The following is a 16,069-nucleotide window of genomic DNA, read 5'->3' as shown; positions in this document are numbered from 1 at the left end:
TTTGTATCTCAGAATGGCTGGTATGGGTGTTAACAATTATTGATAAACAAAGAACAATGTTTCAACCTTCCTAGGTCATATTCAGGTTAACCTGAGATACATTTTTATTTCAAGTGAGTTTCTTGTCATCAAGAAGAACAACTTTGGTAACCCACAGGAAATATAAGTGAATTATTCATTGATGGTATTGTGATAGGAGTAGAGAAAATTTACTTTGTCTTGTCAGTTGGATCCTGAAGTAATTGAATCAGCCTAAGTGGCCTTTTAGCAAGAAAAAATAGTTTTAGATACAACTGTGACTTCCTATAGTGTAAAGAATTTTTGTATATGTGTTTGTTTTGAATGCATTATTTTAAAACAAGTGGATTGTGTAATGTCTGTTTATTCTTGACATTTATCACTAGCAAACCACACACACCTACTGCAGAAGAATCCAAGCCTACGAGGGCTGTTCAAAAAATATGCGGACTGATGTCATAAAACATAATGTACTTTATTTAGAAGTTACAGGTCTGGAACCCCTTCAAAGTACTCTCCTCCCCAATGCACACACTTATCCCAACGATGTTTCCACTTGTTGTGGGGAAGAACAGTGATCGAGTGTTTGGCCAAAAACTCACGAGTTCTGAGGCACGAATTTTGCAGCAATGCGGTGCATCTTCAATTGTTCGGTCAAAATCTCGTAACAAGATCCAACTGATATCCCACACTCTTCAGCAAGCTCCCTGACAGTCAAACGTCGATTTGCCCACACCAGGGTGTTGATTTTGTCGACGTGTGGGTCGTCAGTTGACGTGGAAGGACGTCCAGGACGCTCATCATCTTCAATGGACTGTCGACCATCCTTAAAACATTCATGCCACTTGAAACATGCCATACGCTTCATAGCAACATCACCGTAAGCCGTGTTAAGCATAGCAAAAGTTTCAGTCGCAGATTTTCCAAGTTTAACACAAATTTTACAGCAAGTCGTTGCTCCTTCAGATCATTCATTCTGAAATCTGCCAAACGAAAAAATCGCACTTCACTTAAAACCGTGTAGCTAATACACAAATGAAGCTATCTGCAATCGGGAAATGGCGTCGTAATCAGCTGATCTGTGTGAACCTAGCGACACCAAGCGGATTCCCCTGGAACCAACTGGAGCTGCGCAATTCAAACAGTCCGTATTTTTTAACAGACCTCGTATATACATAAAATCCTGACAGCTAAAAATTTTTTAATTTACATTTTCCTTGTCTGATGATGTATTTTTGATAGATGCTCACTTCAATATACAGATAACTTCTTTTCTCTACAGTCTGTGTTCAGCTAAAGACTTTCAAGCCACCAGCCTATGAAGTCACCTAATTTCATGTAGAAGCATTAATTTACAGAACCTTCCACAAATATGGGTGAAATACATCTTCATGCTCAATGGTTCTCTCTACAATCATGCTCATGAATCCTCATTCTTTGAAAAAGCAATAAATAAATGAACACTAAAAAGTGTGCATATGTGAAGAGAAGTATCTATCAGAAATACATTTTCATTTAATGAAATAATACCTCACCTCCACACACAGCTAGAATACCAATGTCGAGATGGTGGAGAAACTAGTGCAAATATTACACATATAAGTTCCCTTCACAAATCGACTAATGACATTTTTAACACATACCAGTAAATTACCTGTAGTGGCTTGGAGGTTCATTCCATCAAGTTTGACTGATAATGGATCATTACCAGAAGCTATGTAAAAAACAAAACAAATATTTATGGAATTACTTAGCAAATTTAAAAAATAGTGTCAATTGAACGTTACAGTCTTTCTACTCAATAAAATCCTTTATAAAATTGTATAAAAAAGTCAAACTTCAGGTTAGATAAAGGTCATTCACTAACTGATATGTTTAATTTACACTGTATAGTTTATTTATACATATAGCATGTTTAATAGTATTTACATATTTAGAAAAAAGCTAAATGTTTTAATAATCAACATGAAATTACAATTGTATTACATACTCAGCACAATAGGCTGGTCTTAGGCCTAAAAATCCTAAATGTGATTTAATACAACATGACCATATAAAGCAACAGCATTGATTCATTAGCTAAGCAACTCCACTTAAAGAAGATTAAACTTTTAAAGTTAGTAGCCTTTAAAGTACGAGTCCCTAAAAATAAAGTGGGTATTGACAACAGCTATACAAATCCAAAAGCAGAGAAATATTATAATAAAGACACTATTTTTTGTTGTTTTTTCTCAAGAACCTAATGTACCTTGTTTTTCTTGATCAAAGGTGAATCTATCAAACAAAGTAGTACTGAAAGATGAAACAGTATCAGCCAAGGCTAAAAGGTGCATTTGGTCTAGACTTGAAAGCCCAGGTAGATGCATATGTGTTAATAGCTTTGTTAGAAGATAAGCCTAAAGGTAAAGACCAAAATCATTTTAATTTTTAGCAATTCTGAGCCATCTTGCTTTCTTATTTCAACATTAACATAAAAATCCAGGATTAATTTTTTTGTAAAGAAAAATATTCTTTTATTAAGCAAGTATGAAATGTATTTTTTTCTTTAAATCACTTAAATTTTATTTGATGTGTGTGTATCAATTAACTACATTGAAATCAGAAACAAGTCTTATGCTACTTCCAAATAAAATTTAGAGTTACATTTAATAACCAAAGGATTTTATTGGCAAATACTTCTTTTATTAAAGGAAAACATTCATGAAAGAATATGCTTCACAAAATAAATTTCACAAAGTTGATATCACAACTTTATCACAAATTAGCAATACAACTGATACACACACATCAAATAAAATTTAAGTGATTTAAAGAAAAAAATACATTTCATACTTGCTTAATAAAAGAATATTTTTATATCCTTAAAATAATTAGCACAGAAATGAATCATTTGAAATTTATTATTCAAGCTACAGGTTCTTTAAAATATAAACTTACCAATTAAAGCACAGAAACTTTGGACATCTTATGTAATATTTTTATACTTGAAAAGTTACCAAATTAGTTTCCTAAGTAGAATTCCTCTAAAAATTTGTTTGATTAGGTCTGTCATGACCAGATAGTTTTTTTTAATATACATCTTCTTGCCAATACTCAGACAATGTTATTCAACTTAATAGGGTCTTCAAATGATGAAAAAAAAACAAAACAAACCCTTTCACATCAAGCACACTGTTTCCATGGAAGCGAGTTGGGCGACACTGTTCTGTTTAAACTCCAAACAGATGAATTAAATTAAAATACGAGTTTGTGGATAATGTATATAAAGCCAAGATCATTAAACCCTGTTAAGCTTGCTGGAGTACATTTTATTATAATCATATATTTCAACTAAGTATCACTGAAAAGGTCTTCATTTATTGTAAACTGGCACAACAATGGTCTTCAAAAACTTTTCAGTCAGGTCTTGTGAAACTAATGCAACTGACATATTTCATCTAACTGCTGTTGCAACTGCATTAATCAACTAGTTGATTAAGTTTTGAATTTTATGTTGTTAAGTCTAATTTGGGAACTTTTAACTGTTAGTCGTTTTATCCTAAAAATTGTTTGTGATAATACAGAGTAGTTTAATTTTTAAGCATTATTCTATTTGGAATGTTTTTTTTTAATCTTTGCTTATTATAGAAGTAATTTAAAACATTTCATCTCTTCCTTTGTTACCAATTGAAAACTAAGACTTGGTGAGCTTTTCTGTACACATTTAATATGAAAGATGTTGAAACTTACTTTCTTATTTCTATGTTGCAACTATAATTTGCTCATAATTTTCACTAGGTTCAAATATGTTTCCTAAAAATTGGGAATGTTATAAAATTTAGTATTATCTATAAACTGGATTATACTTATAATCAGACTTAGGCTATCTTATAAATTAAGTTTAATTCAAAATGTAAGTTTGTTTTATTAGGCCTAAGTTGTTTATGTTGAGAAGAAAATAACATGCTGGAACAATGACGCAGATTTAAACTTGATAAAAATAAATATAATAATACTATACAAAGTAATATAAAGCACTTTAAGTCATTTCTATTGCTAATTTATAAACAGTTTAAAATATAATTGCCCTTTGTACCAACAGTGGCCATTGGCAGCATTGAGATAACTTCTACCATTACAAGAGTTAAAAAAAACTATAAACAAAGTGAGAATGGGATAAAAACTTGAATTAAATCACCTAAGATATCACTTGAAGTCACAAGTTCAATACTCCCTGAATACTGGATGATAACAACATGAAGAAAAAAAGGGCCTAATATCATATGTGGTAATATTTTTAATTATTTAATTGCATCAACAGCTATTGATGGTGAAGACATGAAAACTATAATAGTCTTCAAATTTACAATTATTCTTTTAAAATGACAATGTTTATCACATATTGAACAGTAATATTACAAATAAGAAAAGGCTGATGTACCTTCTTCTCAAACAGTAAGCTGAGTAAACCAGGTACATGTACAATACGAATGGGGCAGTAGAGAAAGGGGTGATGTATGTGTATGGCCAGAAAAGGTTTATCTTGCAAAATCTGAAAATGTTGTCAGGAACAACTTTACAGGATTTAGCTTCACTGCAGAAAGTGCAAAGTGGAACAAAGAGATAAAAAGAAACTTTGAATCCAAGCCACTAGCAAGTATAAAATTTAAAATGTCTAAACTTGGTGCTGATGTGATGTCAGACAATGATAATATTATGGGTATTAGGGACACATCAAGTTATCTATGTGGCACAGCTGCTGTTCAGAATTTTCCACTGTTGTCAATATTTCAAATGAAATGAACAACAAAAGTTTTTTCATGTTGCACTGCTGAAAAGATCACCCGGGTAAATCACAGTGAGCATGATTTGCTACCATCACAGGGTAAAATGCATTTATTTTTAAGATAAGTATGCTGCCTTAAACATAAAACATATTGAGTAGCTACAAAAGGAAACAATGGATCAGAATAAAAGTACTCTGTAGAAAGATGGGAGGAAAATAATAACAGCAAGTATGCTCATACACTTCCTGCAAAGGAAACCACAAACTCCATGAATGTTAAAAGGGAATATTTATTAGTAATAAATATACCAAACATGAACAAAAGGCTGCAGTAGAAATAAAGAACATTTTATTACAAAATGATTACTCTTTATTACAGAAAGGAATTTATGTCTGCTGAGGAAAACTTGTCTGCCAGTCCCGATGGAATGTTAGATTGGAACAAAATTTTAGAAATTAAATGTCCAGTGCCCAAAAACAATTGTGCAAACTTAAATGCACCTTTTTCTTTCTTGAGAATATGATGTTTGTAAAAGTAATGATGGTACCTTGATTTTGAAAGTTAATGGTAGTAGAAGATTCCATATGCAAGTGCAGTTAACTGTTTTGTATTGGTCTTAAAAAATGTAAACTTTTTACATGGTTAAGTGAGGATAACCATTAATTTTTGAATATTGACTGTAAATACTGAATGTAAATTCTGTTTCCAGATTTAGTATATTTCATTCTGAAAAAAATTTGCTGTGGATATTTATGAAATTGAACAAGACTGCTTAGTGCTTAGCACAGCTTTTAAAAACTTTGGCTCAATAAATTTAAATTTAAATGCATTATTTTTTATTCAATGCAACACTATGAATCCAATTATTTTTTTCTTGGAATTATCTCCTCACTATTGACAGTCACTTGACTTTTTATAATAGTAGATGGTTATAGCTGATGCTGTGATGTTTTAAATATGTTATTTATTATTCTCACTATACATTATTTTTAGTTTACACCCACACCCACACACACATATATATATATATGTGGCATTTGAAACAAGTTTCCATAATTCTGAGGAAACTAATTCTTGTATCATGTCTTTACGATAACAACATAGTTCACATTCATGTGTTATTAATTTCTCTTGATCCTTTTGATGTACATAAACAGTTCTAAACGTTGCTTACAAAGAAACATTTTATCTCTTCAGAACTTGCTTTGTGATATATGGATTTGTCTATCAGCATGTAATTACACAAAATGTGCATATCAGTTAATATCCATCCAACTGTAATTAAGATAAGTAACATGCAAAAATTCACAATTCAATAAAGGTCACATGTGATGCAATCATGTTTAGTCCGAGTTCTAAATGTATTTAATTTATAATGTGTACCAATAACTTTTTATGGTTCATACAAATAAATCTGCTCACTCAAAATTAATTTTGTTTAAGAAATGTTTGTTTGTTTATATCAATTCAATTTTCTGAAAAACAAATTCATTTATTAGTGAGCTGTATGCAGTAAAAAGTTTAGTGTTTGTCACCAAAAGATTATCAAAATTCATAATATACTGTACAGATATTAGAAAGAATTTTTTTAAGTAATAGCATAATATGAATCCTGTAAATTCTCAGCTTTATAATATGTTAATAATTTTTGCATCATGAAATCTGAGGGGAAAAACAACAACACTAGTTTCTTGCCTTCAGGTTACATTGTCTTTACCTGGCAGCTTTTTTAGTAACATACACAAAATGTACGTGTATCAAGAAAGTTGGAAAAAAATGCAAGAAAGTTTACCTGGTTACATTTACTTTAAAGCTTGTTATAAGTAGCAGAGCAATTGCTGAGTAAAAGCTGTACAAAAAACCTAAGAAAGATAAAAATGCAGATTTCAGAATGATGAATTTTAATATGAAAAAATCTTTTGATGAAGTATAGTGGATATTATAGTGTATTAATTGCTTTCATTAGTATTTTGTATTAGGTCAGCTTTTAATTTTCCTAATTTACCACAAATGATAATAATGTCAGCAAAAAGTTTAAGTGAATGTGCTGCTATTTGCATACATAAGCAATATATCTTGTGGCTGTCACATTTTCAATACTTAGTTGTGGTTTGTATTTTGCAATAGCCACAATGTTAAGTTTCACTCCTCATTGTAACAGAAGTCATCAATAGTAAAACCCACATAGGATCCCACAATTTCATCTTCATGAAGAAGGAAGTTCAAAATTACACTCCCCCCCCCTACACACACAATAAATTTACAGTTTTGTTGCTAGAAGTCTAGCTTTTAGTCTTGAGATTAGTTGGCATCTGAATGATTGTTTCTGCCCAATCAATTGTGCATGCTGTATAATGATAGTTTTATTACTCTTGGAAGTCAAATTATATACAAGTGATTTTGACTGCTCAGCTAAGACAACAATTCAAGAATTACAAATTTTGCAGGTTAAGTTTGTTGAAATTCCAAACTTGCAGTTAAGGTCTTCAAATATTAAATGTAACCTAAATTTCATAATGAGAAGCATTATTTGATCTACAATCTCCAACTGAAAATTAAAAAAAACGTTCAAATAAAACGTATGTTCAACTAAATTCAAGAATACTTGATTTTCCATGCCTGTATATAGTAGATTATCACTGCTGGTTATTTAATTTCCAGTTGTAGACACTTTGTCCCCCTGAAGTTTGGTTTGAAACTCCTTTTCCTCTGTTAGTTACATTTGTCTGAGAAAACCTTGTGTCAACATCTGTCCATTCTTATGCCTAAGTGGTCATTGTGAAGTTTGAGATCAATTCATCATACTATGTAAACAAGGTTGCTGTTTCAGTAATACTTTCTTTACCAATACTATTTGAAATAATATTACTTGTTTCACCAGTCAAATAGTTTACTTTACTTTACACAAAATCATGTTTCCTCATTTTATCCACAACTGCAGCTTGCCAATTTACTTTTACTGTTGGACTTTGTGAATGTTTCAGAAATTTTTGCTGACCAGAAGTTGCTTTAGTTTCATAACCTAATTTTATCTTTGGCTATGTTTGGAACAAATATATATACTTCCTCCTGCAATGCTTTTTTGTTAGTAGTATTAATCCATTCAATTCTGTTGGCTCATCTGATAGCACAGAATAAAATTCAAACAGGAGTAAACACAGTCTTTATCCAACTGTCCATGCATTTCACACAGATTCCTTTCATATATTCTGTTTCAGGCAATTATTTGAACTATTAATTGCACAAGAACTGCCTCCATTTTTTTATATTTTTCAGTAACATTCATGACAAAAACATAAGAATGAAAATGTAAAAAATACTGTTTTGATTATAACATATACATTATCTTTCAATCATGTTATGAATAATACACCATTTGACAGATTTAGTATTCTTAATAAAATAAAAAAGATTTTTCCATGAATATATTGAGTATTTGTTTTGAATAGTTTGTATGCAAAGTAATGTTTATTTTAAAATTACAAATACTCATTTGCAGCTTAAAAATCTCAAATTTCCTTTTTGCAATCCCTTAAACCTCCTAAATGCATTTCAAGCATTTTTTTCAGTCAAAATTTCATAGTTTATATGTTGTTTTCTCTAACCTATCTCAAAATGGAATCTGTCAATTTGGATAACGTGGTAACCACCAAATAAAAGTCAAAATAAATCTAAACTACCCTTTTGCTTTATTTCTAGGATGACTTCAAGTTGTAACATGAAACTACATTCATCTATCCTAAATAGCTATATGTTCAAAAAAAAATATCTATTTATAATTAAATATTCTTGTTTTAATGCCTTTTGAGCTGTGTGTAATTACTATCCATACAACCCATAACAAGTTCTAAATTACTTGGGGCACATGCAGCTTATATTACGCCATCAACTTTTATAACCCACAAGCTACTACAAGCTTCTTGCTTGCATGTCTCATGAAACATTATTATTATTTTATTTAATCTAATCTTAACTAACTTCAAAAGATTCCTATTTTTACATTTTAGTAACTTTATAATTTTACATTAAGAATAAACATGAAAAACCAAGAAATAAAATATTTATCCAATCTTTATTTTCCTGCTCTTGATTATTGAAGAGTTAATCCTAATTTTTATATTACCTATAGTATTGCACTTAATTTGACTTTAAGTAATGCACCAAATAATATACTAATAACATGCAAAGAGTAGACAAATTCACTTATCTCTCAAAATTTTCAAACTCTGCAACAAAAGTCATTATGAATTTATCGAAGCTAGTCATTAACTTTCCCACAGGAACAATGTTGGTACTCCAAGTGAAACTGACATTTAACTGTTAAGTACATAATGTTATATGTCACTTGATAGATGAAAACCTTGACCTTCTAACACAATAAAAACAATTAATAAATTATGAAAGAGAGGATGTAATAGATACGTGCGGCAGGAAGGGTCCGACCCTCTATTTGATAGCTAAGTAACCAAACAAAACTGAAGACTATAAAACTGTCATTGCTCAGACAAACCACATTTATTAGAGTAATTTACACTTACTTTTGTACTTTTCTAAGTGGTGGTGAATAAAACAGGAATGATGATATGCTAAGACAAAATTTGTAACATGGGTCACTAGGAGAAATTCAAGTATTTTTTTTTTTAAATACTGACTTATTAATTCTATGAACTTTATAATATTTAAATATGGATTACTAGGTAAGGTTTTGTGCTATTCTAATTGGTATAACATTAAGAAAATGTAGTTTGATAAACTTTTGAATGTAAGACACTAAAACCTTGTGCCATGAGCAGTAAAGTATACCAATGGTGATAGGGTTAATGGCAGTGCTCATGCAAATTGGGTAACATGAATAAATATGTGAATGAAAAAAACCTTGGCCATGAGCAGTAAAGTATACCAATGGTGATAGGGTTAATGGCAGTGCTCATGCAAATTGGGTAACGTGAATAAATATGTGAATGAAAAAAACCTTGTGCCATGAGCAGTAAAGTATACCAATGGTGATAGGGTTAATGGCAGTGCTCATGCAAATTGGGTAACGTGAATAAATATGTGAATGAAAAAAACGATTTACTTCAATGTATCTCTTGTTCAATAATAATAGAATTATTTTTAGAAATAACTTAAGTGTTTAAATAATGATATCTAGTCAATAACACTTTACTCTAATTTTTTACACTATAAAGCTTGCCTGTCTTTTGTCAAACAATGTTAAAAAATGATGCTCTGGTACATGTGATTTTTGAGTTTCTTTCTTTGTCCCTAGATGAAAACTGTTGTTCAAAATGGCATCCAAAGAATCCTCCACTTCTTGACCATCAGGCATAAACAAATCACTGTAATCCTAAAGCACAAATAAAATAACCTCATGAATGACTTTGAAAACATTTTATATTATAAGGATGAGTTTTTAACACTAAACATAAATTGAGTTAAATTTGAGATAAACTAAATAAGACATACAGAACAAAACAAAAAATTATATGGAGTAACCTTACAATCAATCTGATATAAATGTGAAACATTTACCTCAACTATTTTTATATAACATAAGTGTAAAGATCACATACATCTGATGTAATTACTAATATGAATACTTAATACTGAAATGCAATGTACACTGATGTACACAAAATTAAAATACTTTCTGCATTGATATATATAGTTGAGTAACTAAAAAATTATAAATAACAACATGGGTACCATAGAATTCCACTATAAATTATTAAGGTAAGTAACTAAAATGTATTTAAATTTTAAAAAATATGAAACTTTGAAAAGATTGCTACATTCTTTTGATCCAAGATTTCAATGAGGTAGGTTGTGTCTTTAATTTGCTCAAAGATTAAATTGGCTGAGAAAACCACTCTGGGGGCATTCTAAGCTGTTGAATGGTTATTCACATAACATACATTGTAGTAAGGTTATATAATGGAGTGTTTCAAAAAATTGGAAAGTGTTAAACAGTGCCACTGTATCTGATTCAGTACATAAGCTATATCTCAGCAAAATAAAAAGATACAAGGATCTTATTGTACATGGAAGCTTGTCAGTATTAGTAATTTGAATTCCTAATTTGTACCAAATTACAAACAGTGTAGCTGCAGAAATGGGCAGCAATCTCTGTCTGCTTTATTCATGTTAGTCCATGTGTGTATGATCCTGGACAAATATATGGGAAGCAACATACCATTAGAGATCCATGATGACAGGAAAACCCACTTGTAGAGAAAAATATATATATGTAAAAACGGCTGGTATGGGTACCTGACGATGACCGAAGAAGGTCGAAACGTTGTTCACTCCTCTACGTAGAGCTTTCTCTACCCATACCAGCCATTTTTACATATATACCACTAGAGAGAACTACTAGCAGTCCTATAGAATACTCCCATCTCTACAGTGTGTATAACCTAAACCTTATTTGGAATAATTTATTTATAGATAACAAAAAATATGAAAGACACAACTAACACCTGGATCTATATCAGTAAAACAGTAGGAAGGGCTACAATGTAATCGATAACTAGCATGGTCACAGAATACAATGAGGGTTTAGGGTTTTCAATACAAAAACAAAAAAACAAAAGTATACCTGGTCAGGTACCAATTGTTACAAACTGGGATCTACAATACAAAAAGAAAAAGTGAAAAAACCAACAAACAAAATATGCTGGCACAATAACAAAATGCAAAAATTTAGATAAATATAAAAAAGAAAGAAAGAAAAGAAGTCAGTACCATAAATGAAAACACTAACAAATCTCTGGAAAAAAACAACAAACATGTCTTTACAGTAATACAACCAACTGGTAAGTGATTAAGGAATGCAGATGTGAAGATGGCACTGGCTATGATGGGAGTGGTGTCCTGCTCTTATTGGTGGTGAATTGTATGATAATTTGCATGTTGATATGCAAAAGCAGCAGGCAGAAAGCTAGTGGCATGCATTGAAGATTTGTACCAGTAGAGGACAGTGCTAGTTGAGAAAAGCTATTCAGTTAGAAGAGCAAATATATCGTAATAGAAATGTCAGTTATTTAACATATTATGAAGAACTAGTTTAAATAATAATTAACACTTTCTCTGTCATGTTTATAAATAGATAACTTTTTCAGCACCAGATTTATTCATATACATTACTAATTTGAAACTTTAAACTTGTGAAATTTGGAAAGTTAAGGTGAGTACTCCTTTTTTGTTGTTCGTACAAAATTCAAAACCCCCATTATACCACTTTAGAGGGGGACACATGTTAATGGTAGTGAAAAATTTAAAGTACTGTAGTTTCTCTGTAATACTGTTTGTTTGTCAAGTAAATGCACATCACTTTTAGAGAGTTTTGCTTTTATATTTTAACCACTTCTATAAATAAAAGTGCCACTTACATGTACTCTCTTCAGTCTTGCACACAGCTCTTTTTGAAACACACGAGTTTTGTCTTTTTTTGCTTTTATCAGCAAGACTTATTTTTACAAGCTTGTCATGTAGTATTTCATTCTTAGGAACCATGACTAGATTTACACTACTACTGGATATAGTAACTATTTATACTTTTATGGCTTTACACTGGGGTATCACTTTCAATACTGATTAACTGGATAACAATGAACCAACTTGTAAAATAGCAATATGTGGTGCAGTTACATTTTCAAATAATAAAGGGAAAGCATTCCTATAACATGTACCTTTTTTATCCATTTTCCTCACTATTTCCATGATCATTTTCAATACTAACATATATAATATGTATACATAGATGAATACAATGCTAACTACAGTTATCAACTAATGGCAATTCCAATATGCTTGCCAAATACCTTTACATTTCCATCATTTGTACAAGTGCAGGTTGATCTAGTGGTTATTTCTCTATCTGCAGCCAAAAGAACAGACAATGGTAGAGGAGGGATGGAAGTAATTTCAACATAATCTAGTTGGACTTCTGGATACACTGACACAGATCCCTGAGAATTCAGTAGACTACACTGGTTGGGAGAAGTGGGAGCTATTGCCAGTGTTTGGAATTTGGTCCAGGAGTGAGGACTACTTATATCTGTGTCACTGTCATCAAAATGATCAGGTAACTGTAAGTAATCTTTCTGTTGCTGGTGGTGGATGGGTATCAATAAAAAAAAATAATGAATAAATCAGTACACACTCTACAACATCAAAAAACACAATTTAAGTAATATCAGTTATATTAACTAACAGAAAAAGGTAAAACTAGCCATTAGCTTGAAAATACTTTAATATCACTTCAGGTCCTTGATCAGTGAAATATTTACTATGAAAATTTAATCCCCTAATGTTCAAAGTAAAAAAGTTAAGTCATTAAAGAAACTGCACTTAAAACATGAAACACAATATACACTAACATTTTTAATATCTAATACCTGCTCAGTACCAGATAGATGCCGTACTAAATGACTCAAGATTGCTTTGACTCGATGAATCTTTCCTGAACTCAAAAGTTCCATTAGCTGCTTTGGGTGGAATTGAGGCAAAATAGGACAGGCTAATTGGCTAGCCTCAAAGATACCAAAGTCTGGTAAAGGACTGTCATTGATTGTAGTGTCACTAAACAAAAATTCATACAGAATAACTTTTCTCCTAATGAAGCAGGTAAAAATATAAAAACAGTTTAGTAGTGATAAGAACTACTCAAAATAAAAAAGCAATGTAAACTGAGAAATTCCATTAATATTTGTTTGGATAAGTAATAAAGAAAAGTCCAAACTGCTAACTAATTTTAACTGTAGAAGTATAAATATTTAACCTTTCATTCTGCATAAATAAATATTGTCAAAATATGAAATGTAGTTGATAATTTGTGGTCTTTGTAAACATTATTTATTTGTATCTCATGTAATTTATAAAATAGTGAATGTTACTTTGTTGAAGTATATTATTGTGGTAGTTGCTCTTCACTTTAACAAAACTCCTGTTGGTAATTTGAAAATAAAAGAGGGGAGCAAGTCTTGATGAAATATCTGAACAGATTCAGAAAAAGGAGATAGAATGTATAAAAAAATTATATTATTTTCAATGTGTGATTTTTGTCTTCAAATTTGTGGTGTTTCATGGCATCATTAGGCTGTGGATTACCTCAGTAAAGAAACACCAACAAAAATATGGGTGTGCTAAACAATAAAATAAAAATCAGCCGAAACAACAAAACATTGAATTGAAACTATTCTTTAAAGCGCAGTCACTTATTTTATGAAATGAACGAGATATGACAGAAAAGAAATGCTGAAGAATCTTGTACCACATCATCAATGTAGTCTGTAAGTCATTTATGATTGAAACCTGGTTCAATGGTTATAAATGTAACGTACAATGGTGTACTACAGAGACAGCTGGCACAAATTATAGCTTATAAATTTACCAAAAAAAGACAAACAAAATCTAATTGGTGTTCAAAAATGATTCAGTAGTGATTATACTTTATGCTTGAAGAGATTTGTGAGCTTCAAATATGGTGCTATTAATAAGTTAGCTTTTATGAATACAAATTCAGAAATGGCAGTATGTTGCCACCAGGATATAAAGATTAAATTTTGCAAACCCTATACACAATCAATGAACCCTACAACTAACTTAAAACAAAGCATGTTGATATGCAACTCTACAAAATCATGTACTATACAGAAGAAATGTTGACAGTCACCAGAGTTGAGTATGTATGGATCTCTGGACCTTATTAATTTTAAATTCTATGTTCTGTATATCATTTTATGTTTTGTAATTTATCTTACTTATTTTATCTAATTTAAAATAGCTTGAGGACATCATTAAATAATCATATCATTGAAGTTTGTTAAGAATCTTTAATGAAATACAAAATTTCTACATGCACATCCTCCGACGTGCATGGGTTGACAGTCACAAGAATTACCTGTATAACTTACTTAACAAAACCATGCACTATGCAGAGGAAATGTATACATTTGCAAGACATGTTGGTATAAAACTTAACAAGACCATGCACTACTCAGTAAATTTTAATGGTCACAGGGCATGTTGATATGTAACCTCAGACTGCCATGCACAAGAGAAAATACTGATAGTTGCAGAGCATGCTGGTATATAACTTTACAAGAAAAAGAACTATCAGAGGAAATACAGTTACACAGTATGCTAGTTTAAAAAAATTTAAGATCATGCACTTCACATTGGAACTGGTGACTTTTACAAGGCAAATTGGTTTATAACTTCACAAGACCATGTAATAAAAAAAGGAAAGTTTGAAATTCGCAGTTCATGATGGTACATAACTTCACATGACCATGCACTAAGGAGAGAAAATTGTTGATGTTTGCAGGGTATGCTGGTATATAACTACAAAACTATGCACCACATGTAAGAAATGTAGACTGTTCCAACAGCAAAACCTAAATCATCTTTTATTTCATAACAAAATCAGATCAACAGAGATCACATATAAACTTTTATCTCTTAAGATTAAACAAAACTATTGCATTACATCTCACATTATGAAAAGCTTTCCCAAATTAAAGGTGAAAACGAATAATAATAAAGAATGAAAAAACAAAAACATTAACTACCTTGCAGGAGTAGTTTTCATTTGTGCTTGTCGTTTCTTTTTGGAATCTATTCCACCTGTTAAGATATTTGAGGAAATGCTCCTTGGTATACGAGAGGTAGGAGAGGAGGAGAAAGAAATCTGGGAGGTCTTACGTGTACGACTTAGTAACTTCTCCTCTACAAGATTACAGCTACCCACCACTACTTCTGTGTCCTTGTATATGTCTTTATCCTGTCTTATATCATCTAAACCTGTTAACAGAAACAGGAATAAAAGCTTAAAACACTGAAGTAACAGAAAAGCAAAATTTTTAGAAGTAAAAATATTTTCATAAATATAACTTAAGAAACTCAAAAATCATACATAAGTAGAAAAATAAAAATATTTAAAACAATTAAATCTTCTATTTCAAACATGCATTTATAAATATAATTCGATTAAGGTGACTGATTGCATGCATTCAAAATAAATAAAGAAAACAGCTTTGCTAAAAACAATCAAGATGTCAGCTTCCATAATTGAAAAAAAAGCCCAGGTTTCTTCCTATTTGTATTTCAAAAAACCCTTAAAATAACAACAAAAATAATGTTTTACCTCACTAACATATTTATATATTATTTGCACATTCATAATCATAATTTTGAAGATTTAAATTTTTCTCTTATGATTCAAGATATCACTATATTTCATGTAATCTTTATACTTATATGTATTTAAATCTGAATTTTTC

The 16,069-nt window shown here is 30.7% G+C and overlaps 1 protein-coding gene across 7 annotated transcripts in view; it reads right to left on the bottom strand.

The window, feature by feature from the left end:
• LOC143257006 (dmX-like protein 2) overlaps nt 1-16,069 on the bottom strand; it is a 202,811-nt gene that overhangs the window by 93,900 nt on the left and 92,842 nt on the right. For all 7 annotated transcript variants that reach the window (XR_013031661.1, XR_013031660.1, XM_076515072.1 and 4 more), the window contains exons 24-29: nt 15,359-15,590; nt 13,166-13,367; nt 12,608-12,895; nt 9,979-10,131; nt 2,267-2,414; nt 1,673-1,732 (exon numbers count right to left, since the gene is read on the bottom strand). Coding sequence is in view for 5 of the 7 variants with exons in the window: in XM_076515072.1 (XP_076371187.1) it covers nt 1,673-1,732; nt 2,267-2,414; nt 9,979-10,131; nt 12,608-12,895; nt 13,166-13,367; nt 15,359-15,590 (1,083 nt within the window). In the remaining 2 variants the exon portion in view is untranslated. The remainder of the gene's footprint in view (nt 1-1,672; nt 1,733-2,266; nt 2,415-9,978; nt 10,132-12,607; nt 12,896-13,165; nt 13,368-15,358; nt 15,591-16,069) is intronic.

Source organism: Tachypleus tridentatus, chromosome 1 (genome assembly GCF_004210375.1).
Source record: "Tachypleus tridentatus isolate NWPU-2018 chromosome 1, ASM421037v1, whole genome shotgun sequence".
Taxonomy (NCBI): domain Eukaryota; kingdom Metazoa; phylum Arthropoda; class Merostomata; order Xiphosura; family Limulidae; genus Tachypleus; species Tachypleus tridentatus.
This window is presented reverse-complemented; position numbering and strand designations above follow the sequence as displayed.